Source organism: Peromyscus eremicus, chromosome 11, assembly GCF_949786415.1.
Source record: "Peromyscus eremicus chromosome 11, PerEre_H2_v1, whole genome shotgun sequence".
NCBI lineage: Eukaryota > Metazoa > Chordata > Mammalia > Rodentia > Cricetidae > Peromyscus > Peromyscus eremicus.
The window spans coordinates 30,480,674-30,500,921 of record NC_081427.1 but is presented as its reverse complement, the minus strand read 5'-3'; the positions used below and the strand labels follow the sequence as shown (position 1 = coordinate 30,500,921).

Here is a 20,248-nt window from a genome sequence, read left to right as displayed (position 1 = left end):
ATCCCCTTTCAACAGATAATCCACACTATGAACTAATATTGCAATAAGGACCTGGTTGATTGATGGATTTTTTCTTATTTTTAGGTTGTTCTTTTTGACTTTGGGTAAGGTCTTGTAGCCAGTAACTTACTATGTACATGAGGCTGGCCACAAACTTGTAGTAATCCTCCTGCCTCTGCTTCTTAAATGCTAAGATTACAGTTGTGCCCCAGCAGGTTTGGTCTAAAATAAGACATTTTTTTTCTTGTATTTTGGTTGTTTCTTCAGATAGAGTCTCACTATGTAGCCAAACCTAGTTTCAAACTTGTGATCTCCCAAGTTAGCCCCCTGAATGCTAGAATTACACATACATGTGTGACACCCAAGTTTTAAAAAAAAAAAGAACAAAAACAAAAGCTTATTCAGCCATCTCTCTGATCTGGTACATCGAAAACGTTTAAGATAGGAGACAAAGCATTGTTCTTACCTGTATCCCTCCTCTTTCGTGTTGGAGTCCAACGTGACACAAAAGTGTGTAGCTGTCTCCACGGGAGTACACCTTCCAGGTCATGTTGGCTTTTGTAGCACTTAGAGTTTCAAGGGTGACATCATGGGGAGCCTTAAGATGAACTGTCAAAAAGGAACAAAAAAGAACATTCAAGCAGATCCCAAACAGAGTTCAGTAACTAGGCAATTCATTTGTCACTTAGCTGCTCAGCAGCACTTTTTGTTTGTGTTTGAGAAAAGGCAAACAACGCCAGGCTTGGTGACAATACGTATTGTGTCAAGTAGACAATCTTTTTCACTCACTATTGCCTTACATATTTTATATGTATTAGACACTGAAGTAAAATACAAAAAATAACTACACATAGACTCTTAAGACTACATATTCGATAGATCAGTCAGGTTGTGGAGGAAGAGTCAAAACTTAAAGAAGACAGCCAATGGAGGAAGGTTATAATTACAACCTAAGTCTAACTGCAATAATATTAACAGTGTCAGGGACATAACCCTAAACAATCCAAGGTACAAAGCATCCCAGAATAATGTCACCAATTGACAAGGGCAGATGCCTCCAATGACCCACATGATGCAACTGCTACACACGAGTTTGAAATAGGTCCATGAGCCAAAGCCAAACGGATGAAATGCACAGAAGGAAAATAGTTCTCAGCAGAGAAACTGAACCTAATAAAGGGAAAAATGAAAGAGGGGACAGTGCAGAGAGAGGAAGGTGTAAGTGAGAAGAGGGATGCTGAGGTATGACCGGGGGAGGGGGTGGTGGAGAGGTAATTAAGGATGTTTGAGAAGCCTTATAGAAAACCCTATTTTATAAGCATCATATACACATTTTTTAATTTAAAAGAGTTTAATTGGAGTTACCCTACACAGGGACTATTCTCATTCCAGGCACCATACATTAGCAAATAAAAAGTCCAGCATATCCACTCAAATTGTTGATCAGAGGTGTCCCAGAGACCGTTAAAATAGTATAGGCTATTGCCAGCAATCTTGGTTGTCCACTAGAACTTGATGGTAAGACCTTATTGCTGAAGACACCACATACATTAGTCATAGGATATGGTGACAGGAAGCTTCCTGCTGCTAGATAGCTTTCTGAAAGGTGCTATACAGACTGTCGTCGGAGGGCTGGAGTCAATCAATAATCTTACCAACTGTGAACCCTGTGAACTATAATAATCACCGGTATGGTAAGATGCTCATAGGTGCAACAGTCTTATGAATACTACAGGGGTAACCAACAACTTTTCACTTGGATTTATGACCCACCACAGAGGAAGAAACACGTGCTTGGCACTGCAAATCTGGTCAAGAACAATGACTGCAATCATGGCCCCCAGGGATGACCCCACTACTGTTATTCTGGGGAATGAATATAATATCAAACTGCCCTTTAAACGTCTGTCTCTCTGCTTATAAAGTAATGTGCCCAATGAAGGGTAAACTAGACAATAAAGGCAGAAAGGAAATAAAGAACTTATTGAAAATTTTAGAACTGGAAAGTACAGTATGGAAAATGAAACCCTGGCTGGGAGTCAGCTGAGAAACATGGAGAATGGCTATAGACTATAAGCATCACATGGAAAAATTAAAAAAAAATTAGACTTCTCTGTGGTTTTGGACAGTGGATCCCATGGCACAACATTTCCTGGTTGCTTGAAGAAAAACTAAAGCTGATGACCTCAAGCAGTTAAAGAACACAAGTGCCCCCTGGTATTCATCTGTTTATATGCCCTTTTACTGTTGGGCACATTATAGACAGAGGAGTATGGACCACTCTTCGCACACAACTTTACCTCTATCTGTGAGGAGTGGCCCCATCACAGCAGCTGAGACTTTGAACCACAGAATGGACATGTCCATTTGTGCCTGTTGTCTGAGTTATAGACTATTCAGTGAGCGCTGTCCTGCGTACAGAGTGGAGAACAAGACATTGCCTTGTTTATATGGGACTTAACACAAATTAAAAAACTGTTTCAAACGGCCCTGTGACGACCAGGTCAACTGCTCAAAAAGCTCTTTGTTGTTGTTGTTGATGTTGTTTGAGACAGGGTTTCTCTGTGTAGCTTTGCACCTTTCCTGTATCTCGCTCTGTAGACCAGGTTGGCCTCAAACTCAGAGATCCGCATGCCCCTGCCTCCTGAGTGCTGGGATTAAAGGCATCAAAAAGCTCTTCTGAGCATAAGGACAAACAGCAGATTTCTAATAGCAAGTCAAATGCCAGGACCACATAAGCTGAGAGTCAAAGGAAAATCTCAGAAAAAAAAAAGTGGTTGCTGGGCCTGATCAACCCAGTAATAAGAAGGAGTTGAGGGACAGGTGAGTTTCTCTCAAGATAACATATACACAACCCCTGTGTTATTTTGGCCCTCTGCATCAAGGTGATGAACAACGCCACTGACTATAAATGGAGTTTCCTGCAACAGGATGCCTTGGAAGCCATTCACCAAGTCAGGATCCAACCCTCACACCCTCACTCTCAGAACCTTTAGAGGCTGCTAGCCTCACGCACTCACAGATGTTCAGAACCTCTGAGTGTACTGAGTAGAGAGTGTGACAGCAGAAAACTGCCGCTAGGTGTACACGACTCTCAGATTTGAGGCATGTGAATTGACCCTCACCCCCTGTCCCACTCTTTCTCCTTCCTTCCTTCATCCTGAGGTCTTACTCTGGATTACAACAACTAGGCTCAAACTCACGATCATCTGCTTCAGCTCCCCAAGTGGACGGGACTACCGTCATGGGCAGCTCCTTGCTTGCTGTTGGGCACTGCTCTCAGACCAGGCATCAGATAACCACAGCTTTACATGTGACACTATGGCATGAACGACCAGTTCTCACTTGGATTCGTGCTAATTATTATTACCAGTAAAATGGGACTGGGTTAACAGAGCTTGATAATTCAATGAATTTGTACATCTAAGATAGGAACCAATCACCCCATGAACAAATGCTTTGCTTACCAGAAGGGTCAAGTCACCCACTCACCCATCAGTGATGCTTAGGCTCTTCCCAGGTTTGTATGGAGAATCAAAAAACTTCTGATTGACCATTTGGCAAGGTTTACTGATAGCTTTGTCAAACCAAAAACGGAATGAGGACCATGGCTGCCATCTGGCCAGTAGATGGCAATATTTTGACTAAAAATGGGCATGGATAGTCCAATCTGCCCTTAGGGCAAACTAGGTGCCTTGGTGATAGTCACATGGTCTCTCCTTGCCACCCTTTCTTGCTGTATGAAGATAGAGGTGGGGTCTGGGGCTGAGGCTGACACCTGCCCTAATGGTCTGTTTGCTACAGGGAAGAGTGATTAATTACAGTTCTCTGGGGTTTCTGGGTCTCTATCCTCAGATTTTCCTCACTTTAGGATTTGAGCTGACAAGACCAGTGTTGTTCTTTCATCCTTCTCCTGACATTGATGGCCCAATAACACAGTAGATGCTTGCAGAGGGATTCAAGTTCATGTGCTGAACTAAGGAGACAGCCGAGCCTCGTAACTTGTCAACAGAAACTCAACAAAGTGACTTGTAAAGCAAAGCAGCAGTGGTATTAGAACCATCAGACCAGGACCTTTAAATAACCACAAGAAACTTCAGGAAAATAAAGTCTTACTATTAGTATACAGGACATGTGGCAATTTTAGATGCGAACCTGATTTTAAATCCTCAAGATATATAAAGCAATAGAAACACAATGAGAAATCAAACAATAGCATGTAATAGAGTCTCATCAACCAACTCAAGAATGTATAGGTCCAAAGAACACAGCTAACACCCTGAACTAACAGACACACTGCCCCAGTGTTAATCAATTCCATCCCTAGATTATGTTCCCCAAAGCTTCAGGTGGCAGATGCTTCTATGCACAGACAACATGCTGATAGCCAGGTTCAGAACCCTCAACCCAACCACAGAAAGTTTAATGAGCATGTATGGAACAGACACTGATGATTAGAATAAGGTTCTGTCAGACATTAATATCCCAAAATGTCTTCTATTTGGGAAATTTGAAACTCAAATAATTTGTGGATTAGTTTATGGATGGCGTTGGGAACATCCAAAGTTCATAGTGAAAGCATTAACTTGTCAAAACTTTCTGGATTGTTTTGGATGTCCCTAACTGACTTTTCACTAGGGGTTTGTTTTTACATATCTTATTTGTGGGATGGTCAGAAAATAAAAGGAGCAGCAGACTAAATTCAAGAAAGTAGAGGAAATCAGGTTATGAAGGTAGGGTGAAAAATCAACAACACACAAAGGATGTCATCAGACACAGGGCACATTAAAAACCAAAAATTGGTTTTAAAAATAACCAAGATAGTTGAACTTCTAGCAAAATTGAACAATGAGAACAAAGACACACACAAAAACTTAGAAAGAGTCACAGGAGTGACTATGCATGACAGGTAGCTTCTTAAGCAACTGGGAGGTAAAAGGAATGATCTTCTAAAGTAAGAAGAATTCAAGTTGAAGCGGCACATAGTGAAGACATGGCATACGGATAACTGGACCTTCTGAAGAACAGTGTAGAAGGGAGCTAACAAGACTGTGGTTCAGCCTTTAATCTTCCCTAATGCTTATTGTCTGGCAATAGGACAGACCCTTGAGCAAATATGGGAAACTGTAACCCAAAGATCTTTCTTAAAAATGTTCAGAACCACATGCTGGAAGAACATACCATGTTACTGAAAGTATCAATCTAAAACAGACAAACTCTAGTACAATTGGTGGACTTTAAAGAAAAAAAAAAACCGTATGACAACTAGACCAAAAGATCAAGTGTTTAATAATGGGAAAAGGCACGTGGCAAGTGCCTTTGGACATTCATCTTTGTTCTTTATGTGAGTAGGGAGTGTAGCAACGGAGTTCATTAAACTCAAGGGAGATAGCGTTAAGTGATTTTATACCCACTCAACCTGACTTTTAAATACAAAAGTAAGAGTCCAACTTTGACATTCAAAGATTCATGGGACTACTGTTCCATCAGCCATTTCTAAAGAACCCCCTAGAGCGACAACGCAAATAACAAGCATGTGTAGATAAACTTTTGCAAGAGAACTAATGGTGAACATTAAAATGTAGTTATTCATAAGCTAAAAAAAAATCTACCAATGTTTTTAAAAGGGAAAATAAAACATGCAAACATAACACTGCAAAATAAAAGGAGAGAAAAACCAGAAAATAAAACATAAGCCAGTTTTAGAAATTGCTGGAGTGATTATGATTTCTTAAATATTCAAGGAATATACATGAGAAAAATTTAAAGTTTTATGAACAAAGGCCTAAATAAATGTAAGAATTACCATGTTCCATGCATAGGAAGACTTAGTTATCACAAAGACACTGATGTATCCAAGTTACATTTGTAGATTCAATGTAAATCCAAAAATACCAGGAGAGGTTTGCGTGGAATTTGGTAAGTGAGTTCCAGGGTTTATATAGAAGAGTATAACAACTTAGAGTGACAGGAACCCACCTGGAAAAGGCCAGCGAGAGACTTAGCTCCATCCAGACCCACTGCAACTAAAGTCCACGGAATTAGAGGGGGTATTAGTGTGGAAAGAGACACACTGCCCAGTTGCACTAGGAGTCTGTGACTCTAATACACTGTTGTAACAGGAGGAGTTGGCATGTTAAATCAGTAGGGAAATAAGAGCTACTCAATGAACAGAAACGAACAAGTGTTCTTCCAAAAACAACAAAAAAACCCTCAATGTTACATCCCAACTTTATTTGATACATAAAAATCAGAGATTTAATTTTAAAAACACTTTAAAACTCAGTAAAAAATTATGAATGACTGTATTTCTGATTTTGACCTTGGAATGAGAAAGGATTTCTTTAAAGGATTTGGGTATAGTTCTCTATGTTAAAATTGAGATCTCTCGTTGTCAGTAGGCATGGATGAAATTAAGAACTACCAATTGGGTGAAGATATTGGCAGCATAGGAACCAACAACAAAGGATCTGCATTAAGAATGTATGGAAAACTCTTACTAATGGGAAAACCATAACAATCCATAGAGGAATGAATGAATACTAGGAGCAAGCACATCATAAAAGAGAGAACGAATGTGTTTCCAGTATAGGAAGAGGTATTTAAATTGGTAACCATCAAGAAATACCATTTTATGCCCAATTCAATTGGCAAAAATAAAAAGTGATCCAACAATGTTAGGGATAATAAGTAAATCCATAGAATCAGAGTATAACTGGAAAACTACTTTGGAACACTGTTTGAGAGGTAAGCATTCAGGAAGACTATGTTGCCACCAATTCCATTATCTTAAGTAAACACTAAAAAAGAAATACATGCGTACAGACACATGGGAAATCCTAATATTAATTGAAACACTACCCCAAGCAAAACATGATACAACTTGCAAGCCATTGAAAGAGATGAATGAATGAAACAGTGTGCATTTCCATGAAGTGCTATATAGTATAAAGAGACTACATCAGTGTTCCCCAGTACAAGCACATCATGGCAACTTAATACTATACAAAAAGTCACTACTAGATTGCTAAAGATGGCTTGATATACAATAAGGCCCAGATCTTTAGAACAAATAGGAAATGAAAGCATAAATCCACATTCTTACTCACAATTTAAAGCAAGGGACCATTTTGGTAGAACAGAGAGAGAGAGAGAGACTCTGGAATAGACTGTGCAATAAGTATATGCCAGGATGCTAGTTTTAAAGTTTGTTAGAGAGCTCATTGATACTTGAGATATGATCAAAACAAGTGCTTGGGAATGCATGCATCCATGAGGGTAAGTGTGAGCCAAGAGAAGTACAAAGATTAGATTAGGTGAACTAGGCCACCATCCACAGAGCGTTCACCGAGTCTCACTGTATAAAATGGTATGCTAATGGCCGTGATGGGCTGTGGCGCCGCTGTCTCACCTCTATGGGTCAGGTTAAAGACGATGTTGACACTTCTTTTCCTTAGCTTGTTTTCTGTTGTGAGTGTGAAGTTGTATGTCTCCTGTGACTCGTCAGTGATTTGCCAGGTATGTGAGTTCCTATGGTTAGAAGGCTCACGTCTCCCAGAGAACCTTAAAAAACGGAACAAGACAGCACAGACAGGGTTTAAACACTTCCGTCAAAGCAGATGTATCCTGACCTTTTGGAACTTTTAAGGCACGAATCCATTGTTCTGTCACCAATGGATACCAATAATAAAAACATTTCGCCGGGCGGTGGTGGCACACACCTTTAATCCCAGCACTCGGGAGGCAGAGGCAGGTGAATCTTTGTGAGTTCGAGGCCAGCCTGGTCTACAGAGTGAGATCCAGGAAAAGGCACAAAGCTACACAGAGAAACCTTGTCTCAAAAAACAAAAAAAAACAAAAAAAAAAAACCACACAAAAACAAAAACAAAAAAACAAAACAAAAAAACCCAAAAAACATTTCAATGAATTTTCTGAATGTGATGAAGGGTGGTATAGACATCAACTAATCTAGTTGAATATTCTTAATAATTTAGAAAAATTAGGGAAAGTTATATCAATAGAGAAGACTATGCTAATACAAAGATACACAATCAATTATTCTTATTTTTATTGTACATGTTCTTTCAGAGCACAGTAGGTCGAAGGCTCTATATCCCTGCATTAAAAGATTTTCTTGTGATTCCAGCAGGCCGTTGTGTAATATTTGTACCCATTTTCTGCAATGTCTAGGTAAAGTTCTCCTTGTACTCCATGTGTTCTTTTGTGAAGCGGAGTTGGACATTTTCTAAAGCCACTTTGACATATGCTTAACTCTGAAGGGTAGGAGAAAGAAGTACATCCAGAAGAAAGAAGACGCACTCAAGAGGATGTGTGTCTTCTCTAAGGGGTGGGGGGAGTGCTTCTCTAAGGGTGAATGACTTGTCACGTGATGGTTAAACAAGGAAGAACCTGAAGATGATGTAACCAGAGTAGACTCACGATTCATATAAAGTGTAGTTTTGAGAATCTTGTTGAAACCAAGACAAAGCAGTGTCTACCCCGGGTTCCCACGAACATTTCAAAGTCTTAAAGTCTTGGGTTTCACAGGAAAAACTCTTGGGCTCCTCGAGTACTTCTGTCCGTACAAAGGAAAAGACAAAAGAGCTAATTAACTCCTTTCATTGAATGATAAGTCAAAAGGGAAGTTCTGCTTGGGGTCTTAAGCCATAGTCCCTCAAACCAAGAAGGGATCAGGAGGTGGAAGTCAGCAGATCAATAGCCTCAAAGAGGCACATTTCAGGGGCTTCCCCATGTGAATCTCTCCCCCATTCTGGGATATCTTGGGTCTGAGTAGTCAATCTTATGCATGAGGTTGGCACCTACATCTATATGAAATAGGTTTGGTGTTCCATTTTGAGTCTGTGGCTTGCATTACAGCCTAGGGATGTCAGCCAGACTATGAACTAGCTCAGTTCTGCAGTGGGGGAGCAAAGAGTCCCAGGAAGGGCAAAACTCCTTGAAAATGTGGGGCCACTTTCGTTCCCAGAGCCTATAGTAAGGGATTCATGACAGAGGCATCCAGGCCTGGAATTGCCTCCTTTGGCAATAGAGAGAGATGTTTCAGATACCTTCCTATGGTTTAGGGTGATGGAAACCAGAGAGCAGACATAGAAAACCACTGCATAGGAACACTGCAGCCTACAGAAAAGTCAGCATGCTCCCCTTCCACTGAAACAGGCCTAGGAATTAATTCTCCATCCAGTTAAGAACAGTATTGGCCACCATTGTTGAACTAATACATTGGGGCTAGAAGCCACCCATATTTATAGGTTCTGTAAACAAGCATTATGCTCATTCACAGAAACGACCAGGAGACAGGGTCAACATAGGACCTCTGTGCAAAACCCTTCTGTGGTTGGCTGATCTACAGCACCACCCCTCTCTCCTTGATTCTGACGGAGTTCCAGCTCAGTTGAGTTGAGGGAAAGAGAATATTTTCTCAGTGGTCCAGGTCATATCCTGAAATTTCCCTCCTTTAATACTGTTAGTTCTAGGAATAAAACTGTTAGTAATAAAGCAGGAGCAATAGGAAATCCTGGGAGTATTGCTTTGGATATTATTTTTCAAAACCTCTTTTGGAAGACTTGTGAAATCGAAGAAAACTAAAACCACATGTAAACATATTTCCTTGCTTTCTGGTACATGAGATCCAAGGTGTTTCATAGGAAATGAGAAGAAAGGAGACCTAGCTCTTTAATATAGTGGTTCTTAACCTGTGGGTCACGATGCCCACAGGGGTCACATATCAGATATCCTACATGTCAGATATTTATATTACAACTCAAAACAGAAGCAAGATCACAATTATGAAGTAGCAAGGGAATAATTTTATGATTGGGGGTTACCACAACATGCAGAACTGTATTAAAGGGTTGCAGCTTTAGGAAGGTTGAGAATCGCTGGGCTAATACTTACTTGAGACAAAAAGAACAGTACCAAATAGATTTTCAGTAGCATTCATGGCTTCACAATTGATGTTTGTCCCTCCTTTGTCAAGGAACACAACATTATTCAACTTCATTAATGACACGTGTGAATCAAGCTGTTCTCCATGGATTGGCTCATTTTGCAACTTACAGGATACATTATATACATACTGCCCGTATACCAAACAGATGGTGACATTGGAGCCTTCTTCCAACAGTTTGTTTTGAGGAAATATTAATAATGCGTTAGGTTGAACTGAAACTTGTACTGCAAGACAAAAAGCCTTGGTTAGAGTCTTACTCAGATTTCAGGACAAATCCCCTCCCACCCCCTGTAGTTATTACAGTTTTATACTACCCAGTTGTATACTGGGAAAATAGCAGCCTAAACTTCCACATGATTCCCCGATCTTTTGGTGGGTCCAAACCAATCCTTTCCATATCACCTTTGGTCACACAGCCTCATTATCATCACTTCTGGTTATTGTGATGTTGCTATTGTCTGTAGCTGCTCTCTGTAGAGCCTCCATCATGCAGGAGGCACTACATGAAGCATTTAGGTTCCTTATCTCAAGTCAGCCTCAGGACCTCTCAGCAGTGGGATAAGTAGGGCGTCTGACCTGAGTGTGCTCAACTTGTCAGTGGTAAAACCATCTCCTCGGCCTCTGTGATTGTCAACTTGAGATTCAGAATCCTAGGAGATGAGTCTCTGGGCATGTCTATGAGTGATCATATGGATTAGGGTAATCAAGATGAGAAGACCTTCTCACTGTGGGTGGCACCAGTCCCTGGCTAGGATCCTGAACTCTATGAAAAGGAGAATGTGAGCTGAGCACTGGCGTTTCTGTTTCCTGATTGGGGGTGAGATGCGGTCAGCCGCTGCAAGCCCCCACCAACCTGACTATCCATGCCATCATGGACCGTACCCCTGACCTGAGAGCCAAAGCAATCTCTCCCTTGAACTGCCTGAACACAACGAAAACTTGCCCGGCTCCAAAGTCATGTGTCTCTCCATCATACCGAGTCACGTCTCCTGCCCCTTCCCAGAGATGCTGCTCACTCAATTTCCATCTCCTTCTGCTCCAGTCTTTCTCTCTGTGTGACCTCTGATGAATCAAAATCCTGAAGACTCTCCCTTTTTGAAGGAACTTCCTCCACCCGGCCACCTTCTCCAGTGTCTGCTTCTCGGTGGCCTTCTAGAAGCTTCCCCCTAACTGCCACTCAGGCTTTACTACCTCACCTCTGTCTTCAGCCTGATGTAGCCTGGCTGGTCACCTATCAGGACACTAGATACTGCTGACACTGGCCTTACCTGTGCCAAGTGCCGTGTGCATAGCTTTTCTGAAGGCTTTTAAGACCTCTAGATGGCTTTTTTAAAAACTATTTTTCTACATTTCTAGTTTCTTTATATATATAATATATATATATATTATATATATATATATATAATATATATATATATATCACCAGTAAGATATAGTTGTAAGTACAAGGCTTATGTAAATTCTTTACCTTTCCTGGACCTCATTTTCTGTATCTGTGAAGTAGGAATTTAAATAAAGCCTATTTTTTAGGATTAATGTGATAACTAAACCGATGTCCAGTGTTTAAAACAGCAGAATGTCTACTTAATTTTATTACTATCAATGTATGCATTAAGCTATTCCTGGGCTAATAGGTTGCTAGTTTCAGTTAATAAACTTGCATCGATGTTTGGCAAAGGAATGGTAACATTAGTAGAATTTCATATAATATGTCCGGACATATAGTGAGGAATAAAAATACTATTGCTGTAGATCTGACCTGTAGCCAAGTAGAACATGAGAAGCTATGGCATAGCCCACTCTAAATTTCACCTACAACAATGCTCAATGATTCAAATTAAAGGATAGTTAAAGTTATTTGTCCACAATTCTACACTGTAATGAAAAGCTGCTTTCCTTGTCCCCATACTGCTCCCAGCCTCTAAATTGAGAATTGGCAAACCACAGCCCATGAGCCAAGTCAAGCCTGCCATCTGTTTTGTAAATAAAGTTTTATTGACACACAACTGCATTCATTTGTTTACACATTGTCTAAGGCTGCTTTCTGAAGACATAAGTGCCATAGTCTCAAAAGAAACTGTTGGGCCCTTTACAGAAACATTCCCAATACTTGTTCCATATATATATATATGTGCTGCTTTAATAAAAACACACACACACACAACTTTAGAGTAAACATATTTTTGCATATTTGGAAAATGAATACAAAATTATCTGAATCACATAATTAAATCAAAGAAGGTATTCAGGGGTAAAACTTCAGACATCTAGATCTCCATGGGGAATTTCAAAACCACTTTTTAGTTCTTTTTTGACCAAATGAAAATAATGCCAGTGTTACCTCAGAGGCTTTCAAAGGGAACGGACTATCCTTCAGTTGACTACTGATCCCTGAGTTATACTAAATCTGATTATTCCGTGACCACTTCATCTGTAACCATTTCACTTCTTACCACTAACTTCTTTCCAGGAACTCCAGTTGCTCCAGGAACTCTGGGGAGGGTACTTGGCATCATTTACCATAGCCCTTATTCTTAGGAAATGTGTTACACATTCCAAGGGGATCTCAGACTTCCAGTTCCAATGCAGAACTTGGTTCCACTTCACAGTAGTGTTGTAATTCTCCTAAAAATGAAGGAAATATTTGGAGATACACAGTCATTACATCCTGGAAAATAGGTCAACCTGAATCATTACAAAGTACAAACTTCTACCTGACTTTGACTCCATCACGATGCTAAGTTAAGTCCTATTGCTCCCTTGCTCTGATGTCTTTGCATTGGCAGCTATGGCCTCCTGTCTCCTCAGTCCCTGTGACTGTCACATTGCCTGGGGGCCCATACAGATCAAGTGAGTGAAAAGAGGTCATTCAAGCCTTGAATCAAAGATCTGCGACAGATATTCATCCATGCTGGATTACTTAGACTCTGCTAAGAAATTCTAGAAATCTAATTAATTGAATGGTCCTTTTAGAAGTAAGCTGTGTCTACTGGTATTTTAAAATATTCATTTTAGCCAGAGTTAGATCAGACTAGCTAAATTTGAGCAAACATGGCAATCTTCCATGGCATCCTGGGAATACCAACATTTCTAGAAGTGGCTATTGTTTTTCTCTCTTGTCTTTTCAGATGTGGTGGCCAGATGGACCACATCCCTCCACCAAGCCTCCTCTGTCAGAGCCATTGGCCCTAGAGTCGCCAAATAGCATTCCTCATACTACTCTTTGAGGCCCCTACTCAAGATGAATTGATCTTTCTAAGACATTGGCATCTCTAGTCTCCAATTTGATTAACTTCAATGGTGCTCTGACATCTTTCTCTACCTTTCAAGGCTTCCACAGTCTGGTTCCCACTAATCTGCAGGATCTCTCTCTGGACCCAATAGTCTACCCAAGACTTTTGCTGGTGTTCCAGCATCTCAGTGTCTGCTCATGAGGCATTGCTGGGTTAGTGTCCTCCACTTCACTCTGCGTTACTGAAGTCCAGGTCATACTCCATCTCCTTCATGAAGCCCTTTTAAAATATCTCAGTGTTGAAGATGGAACCCCGTGCTTTACACATCGTTAGTGAGAACTCCCCTGCAGAATTGCACCTCAGGTTCCTATGAGATTTCTTCTGCTCTTTCCTTCAAGTTCTTCCCATCTCCAACCATTCTACCTGTGACTCTGGTATGGATCCAAGAGAGCAGAGACCGTGTTTCCTTCTTCTTTGAATAGCTTCAGGAAGTCATTTTCTTTAGCGTGCCCCTCCAGAATCCCTGCCCTGTCCCCAAGTCTGTGCTGGATAATTTTATGTCAACTTGACACAAGCTAGAGTCATCTGAAAAGAGGGAACCTCAATTGAGCGCCATAAGATCAGGCTGTAGACAAGCCTGCAGGGAATTTTCTTAATTGGTGATTGATGAGGGAGGGCCCAGCTCATTATGGGTGGTACCATCCCTGGTCTAGTGGTCATGGTCCTGGGTTCAATAAGAAATAAGGCTGAGAAAACCATAGGAAACAAGCCACTAAGCTGAACTCCTCCATGGTCTCTATATCAACTTCTGCCTCTAGGTTCCTGCCCTGTGTGAGTTCCTGTCCTGACTTCCTTTGACGATAAATGGTTAACTGTTTATGGATGGGTAGCAAACAAAAACAAACAAACAAAACCCTTTCCTCCCTAAGTTGCTTTTGGTCACAGTGTTTCATCACATCAATAGAAACCCTAGCTAAGCCACATTCCTTACAGCACCTTGAATTTCCTGGGGAGGCTAATATGAGTGTGACCCATGTACTTTAGTACAAATGACAAGTCCTCAGTATATGGAGCCCAGCAGTCGCATGTCACACTTGTAGGCAACAACTCTTACATCTTTGCCCGGCTCAGATCACCAATCTTAAATCACGGAAACAACAGATACACACAGTTGTGGAACGAGAACACTGTGGTCCACCCAGGTACATTTAATTGTGGGCCTCCTTACTACTCCATATAGAACAGAAGTTTATTTAAAGTGTTCATATTTTATATCAGCTTATTATTGTGCTTTATTCTTGGATCACAAACCATCTTTCTGTCTGCCTGTTTTGATATCCTGATTCAGGAAACTTTCATTATTTAATGAAGAGCCTTAAGACATTACATTTGAATATTGTTAAATACAAAGTAAACACTAGGCAACAAAAGAAAAAAGAAAACTGAACTAGACAATGATGGTGAACTCACTATGCTGTCAAACAGGCCACGGAGTTGGGGTTCCCCTGTGAATCTCCCCAGATCCACTCATTCCTGCCCTGGTAGTCCCCTGCAGCCAACACTCACATCTCGCCACACCCCTTTATCTTACTGCTCTCTGGGTAAATGCATCTGATTGTTCTCCCCGTGGCCCTGGGTGGTCTTGCCCTGCACCTGCCTGCCCCAACCTGTCTCCCTGTGCTCTGAGCCCACACACTGTAACCTGCCTTCTAATTTGGTAGCTACCCCACACCCTTCTCTCAAGGCCTCTGATGGCTCCCATTGGGTTTTCCAAGAGATCTTGGTCCCACCTTTCACGCTAAATTAACTCCTCTTTCATACACTGGCTCAAAGAATCTTTCACTCAAATTGTGGGAGAAAATTAGGCCTAGCCCCAACATTCACAAGTGATCCTTATACCCTACACACATTTAGAACATCCCATTTGTGCGCTCAGCTTTTAAATCCCCACATCTTGCACAATCACAGTCCAACATTCTAAGCTAATTTAGTCACTTGATTAATATGCAGTGGGTCATGTTTCCCTAGACACTGTGGATTCAATCTAACCTCAATTTATGCTCTGCGGTCTTTATAGCTTTGTCAATGAAGAAGATTAACTTAGAGTATGTCAGTCAAATAAGTGATTTTAAAAAATGTGATAAATTTGATTTTTTTAAGTCATTGAAGTGGAAATTTGAATATAGCCCTTGCAGACACTAGTAGGTCACAGAAACTGGCATACATACTAGCATAGAAATACATCTGAGGTCAATGACTCATTGCTGAGGCATGAATCCTATCCCTAGATGATTCACGCCCCCCGGCATCTTTCCAAGCTAGAGCTGCTATTCTGCTTCTCTTGCTGTTAACAAAAGAGTACAGAAAATGTCCTAGAGGAAAGAGCAAAGCTTGGCCTGGGGCAGCACCACGTAGTGTGGTTGTCAGCAGGGCTCTGTATGGCCAGCATTGTCAGGCAGGGGTCCTATTCTAGCTATGAGCACCTAGGTCAATGGGCGTTTCTCCTAGCTTGTTAGAAGCACAGTGAATGATGAAATTGTATGCTGTCTCCCTCAGCTTAAGTGGTGATGGGGTTCCTAGCTTGCACTACAAGGAACTGTCCAAGCAAAGAAGAATTTCCAGAAGGAAGTGTGTTCTCTCCTTTAATGGAAGGAAGATCTCATGTCTCTCCTCAACCTCAGGTACAAGAAGAGTCAGACAAGGGCATCTCCTAGCCATAGCATGTGCCCATCTTCCTTGTCTGGCCATGGAGGTGAAGAATGAGGATATTTCGCTGCCTCTCTCTGACTGAACTGCAAACAAGTATCTGTGAGTTGGTTGTCGTTACGGCTATACTGAGGCTGGAGCTGCACATTTTGAGTTCAATGAAATAAATGGCTGGTGTAATCATCCACCCTTGGGGATCTTAACCCCTCATAAGTCGCAGAAATAATTTCCACATGCTGCTTTCCCATTCAAAGAGATGACATTCCACGACTCTAATAAGGAATTGAATTTAAGAAAACAAAGAATGGGATCCACTTGTTCCATGACTAACACTACTTGCTTTTCCTGACATGAGAACTGATAAGAATTGTCTTTTAGAGAACTACAGAATAGGATTCCCTTGTTCTACACTAATGTTATTTTGTTATGGTGATAAGTATTAATGCTCCAAAATTCCCCCAGCACTTCTCCTGATCTTAGGACCTTTGTTGAATGTTTCCCTAGGCCCAAACCACCAATGATACCCATTGGAATCCCAACAATCAGGTTTCTTAGTGTAAGGTGGAGTAGTGGGAAACTGTGCTGATGATGGGAAATGGACAGCTAATTATTACACATATGTATCACTAAGGTGACGTCACACATTCACCAGCTACCACTGTGGGAAACTGCCGTTTAGAGGGACAGCCAAGCAACAGACCTGCTATAAACCCTAATGGACTTCGTCAGATTTTAGTTACTTCAGGTCACTTACTCAAACCTCATATGTGGTAATGGATATGGAAAAGAACTGAAGACGTTAACATTAGTGACAGTCTTAACTGGAAGGACAGACATTCTTGATGCCTAAGAGAGAAGGGGGACTTCAGTGGGACTGATGGGTCCTCATCTCAGTCCTCTGTATTCTTTGCCTCCAGAAGATTTCTAAAGTGTCTTGATAAACTGTCCTGAGACATCTCATAACATTATCTAATGCCTGGGTCCAATGTGCACCTGGATGAGACTGTTGGACACAGCAGACACATCTATTACCCAAATCAAGATGAGTGAAAATATACCCCAAATAAGTCAAAGCAGAAGAAAAGTTGAAGGTTTTCTTTCGTTTGGTTTGATGCAAGGGCTCATGTAGTCAAAGTTGGCCTTGAACTTATTCTGTAGCACAGGGTGTCTTGAACTCCTGATCCTCCAGCCTCCACCTCTTAAGACAGACTTAATCAATTAATCTATGTATTAGCAAACCCCCATTCCAGGAAACAGAGGACACTAAATTATTGTCCAATGCAGTCCATGGGAATGTCTGTGTTGGCCAGGTAGTAAATGCCGGGACTTGCTCCTCTGTGTACTCACACAGGGCAAGGAAAGGACACCTAAGAATCTTCATTGTTTTAATAAGTAATTCTGTCTTATTGAGGACAACCTAACTTTCCTGGATGATCCTGGGTAGACAGAGGAGAAAGAGTGAGGTAACTCATCTGCAGGGAACATGCAGACCCAGTGTCTACAAGGACAGACCCTGTGACTGTCTTAGGGCAAACAGCAGAACAGAGAGAACTTTCTTAATAAATCCATCAAACCCAATGGCCCATATTACTTTGTTTTAACTCAGCAGTTCTCAACCTGGGGTGGGAAGTTGCGATCCTTTCACAGGGGTCACCTAAGACTGTCAGAAAACACCGATATTTACATTACAATTCACCACAGTAGCAACATTACAGTCAAGAAGCAGCAACGAAAACAAGTTTAGGGTGGGGGTCACTATAACATGAGGAACTGTATTAAAGGGTCACAGCTTTAGGAAGGTTGAGAACCACTGTCCTAACTGAAAACACAGGGATGCAATTGTTTAGGAAACCTGTATTGAGAGGGAAATGTTCTGGAATAATAAGATTTCTTGAATGATATAAAAAACATATCATGGCACAGAAAAAGAATTTTTAAAATATTAAGTCAAAAAATACTTACCACCCAGATGATGTTGGATGTTTTAACTCTACTGATCTCTATCTGAAATGTCATTTTTAATTCTTGATGAGTAAGATTTGGAACAGTCCATTGTAAAGTCACTTCCTGAAGTTTAGACTGAATAGAGACAGCAAGTATCTCAGGTGTCAAATGGAAAGGCTCACCCAGGACTGAAAGACCAAAAACAGGTAAAACTCTCAAGGGGGGCATGATTGAATAGCCACACATCTAATAGACTGTTCACTGTGTTCACGGGCGAGCTTTGGAAAGTATGTTTGCATGTGTGCTGGGGTTGGAACTTCCAGATCAAAGCTGAAATGGCTACCCACTACACATGTGCATCCTAGCACCAGATACTGAGAGGATCTGGGAAGGACTTCGAAGTTACATCAGCAAAGGAAGAAATTAAGACCCCAATGAAGCAGAAAACTTGCTCGGTAATGCAGAGCTTATTAATAAGCTGGTCAACACCTGCATAAACGTGTCTTTCCTGGGTAATCTAACTGATTTTAACTCATAATGGAGAGAAAGAGATTTTTTTCCTAAAGGTCTCATATTTTAAAATTTAAAAATAAAAATCAGTTTTTGGAAATTGAGGGTTTCATGGCTTATTAGAAGATCTGAAATGGAAGCATATCATATATAGAGACATGGTTCCATGTATTTCAATGTGCTGAGCTTAAATACCTCCTGCAAGAACTCGCTGAACTCTTTGGATGAGACGGCAATAATTACAGGCACTTAATGTGAAACAAAACACTTGTGACAAGGTGCCCCAATCAGAGAAGAAGCCTAATTGGAGAGACACAACAAAATCATGGAAATAATCGAGTTCGCAAGCTTAGAGCAGTGAGCAGTGTTATGAGTCTGTAAAAGAACAGGAATTCAAACATGAAAGGATTTGTGCAGGTCATTGACCCCTAGGACTGTCCAGTGTCCCTCAGGCTGTCTTGAAACCCTAAATACCATCACAACCATACCTTGCACACAGAAGCATCAACTATGATATACTCTGCTACAAGGGAGAGTGTGGGCCTGGGTCCACTTGGGTTACTGCCAATTCCAGAGAATAAATTGCTGACTGCCATTCAAGAGAGGAAAACACCATATAGAATTGAAAGGAATTGTGTATTGCTAGTTCAGCTCTTCCAACTGTTGGGCCAAGGGGTTCTGAAGTAAACTGGGGATGTTGCAAAGGTTTTGAAAAGATAAAGACTCCCTTCATAAATTCAGCTGGTATCTGCTGAACCATCTATAACAGACATCTGCTTCTTGGCATTTGTTTTCCTAGTTTTTATGAAACTGGTGATCTCAGAGCTTCTTGTATCACATTTAAAAGGCATGAAAGTGTCCAGGGGAGGAGTGGCTTAGTAACAAAACACACACTTAGCATGAATAGAGCCTTAGTTCAGTTCCCCTCCAAACTCTCCTCTCCACAAAGGCAAGGGAGTATCTTCCTAATAAAAATGTTAGCAATCGGCAAAATATGAAGGGTCCCCAAATCGCCAGTGCACGTGTGCTGAGCACAAGACAATTTTTATTATAGATAAGGAAATCAAAGCTCTGTGAGACTAAATCACTTACAAAAGCTCTGTGAAACTTAAACAGGGATCTCCCTGACATGGGTCCCCCTTTGTCACACTGTTTCACGACCGGGAAGATAGGATCAGCTGTCGGATCCATGCTCTCCATGGAATGCCTGAGAGAAGCATGCTTCATGGCCTCAGCAGCATCCAGGATACGGCCTGGAGAGTCTGGATGAAGCTACATAAACTGAAGCGAGAATGATGTGCTTTTGTGTGACTTTTCCACAGTGGGGAACTTCACTTGAATGTTGTGATTTCTACATACAGAGGACTATTTTTCAGTAGTAAAAAGGAATAGGGTGCTGATCCATGCTACCAATTAGATGGAACTCAAAAATATTATGATAAGTAAAAGAATCCAGACACAGAGTTACATATTGTATGTTTTCACTTATGTGAAATATTCAGAATAGGTAAACCCATAGAAACTCTAAGTGGTCCGGTAGTTGCCAGCATTGGGGATGGAAGAATCAGGAACTACTGCACAATAGATATCAATGTTTCCAGCAGCCAGAGGCTGTGTTTCTGGAGTTGTTAGGTTGTCTGGGCCCTGGCAGCATTAAAAAGCAAGGCTCCACCATTCATCCTCAGTAGGTCAACTAAATATGTGACTAATAGTGTGCAGCAGAGAAAGTAGATTTATTTAGTTTGTCTACAATGGGAAGAGAAGCAAAGACTCTCTAAGTCTCTAAGCCCAGTGACTCTCTAAGTCTATCTTGAAATGAGGTACAGGTTTAACTAGAAGGCAGGAGGCATGCATCATCATAATCCAGCAATCCCAGTCAAAGTCT

General features: G+C 41.1%; 1 protein-coding gene across 2 annotated transcripts in view; it reads right to left on the bottom strand.

Moving 5' to 3' along the window:
- Positions 1–20,248, bottom strand: part of Osmr (oncostatin M receptor) — a 56,795-nt gene that overhangs the window by 19,007 nt on the left and 17,540 nt on the right. For both annotated transcript variants that reach the window (XM_059276611.1, XM_059276610.1), the window contains exons 3-8: positions 17,872–18,041; positions 12,424–12,595; positions 9,916–10,194; positions 8,440–8,575; positions 7,412–7,563; positions 467–609 (exon numbers count right to left, since the gene is read on the bottom strand). In XM_059276611.1, the coding sequence (XP_059132594.1) occupies positions 467–609; positions 7,412–7,563; positions 8,440–8,575; positions 9,916–10,194; positions 12,424–12,595; positions 17,872–18,041 (1,052 nt within the window). The remainder of the gene's footprint in view (positions 1–466; positions 610–7,411; positions 7,564–8,439; positions 8,576–9,915; positions 10,195–12,423; positions 12,596–17,871; positions 18,042–20,248) is intronic.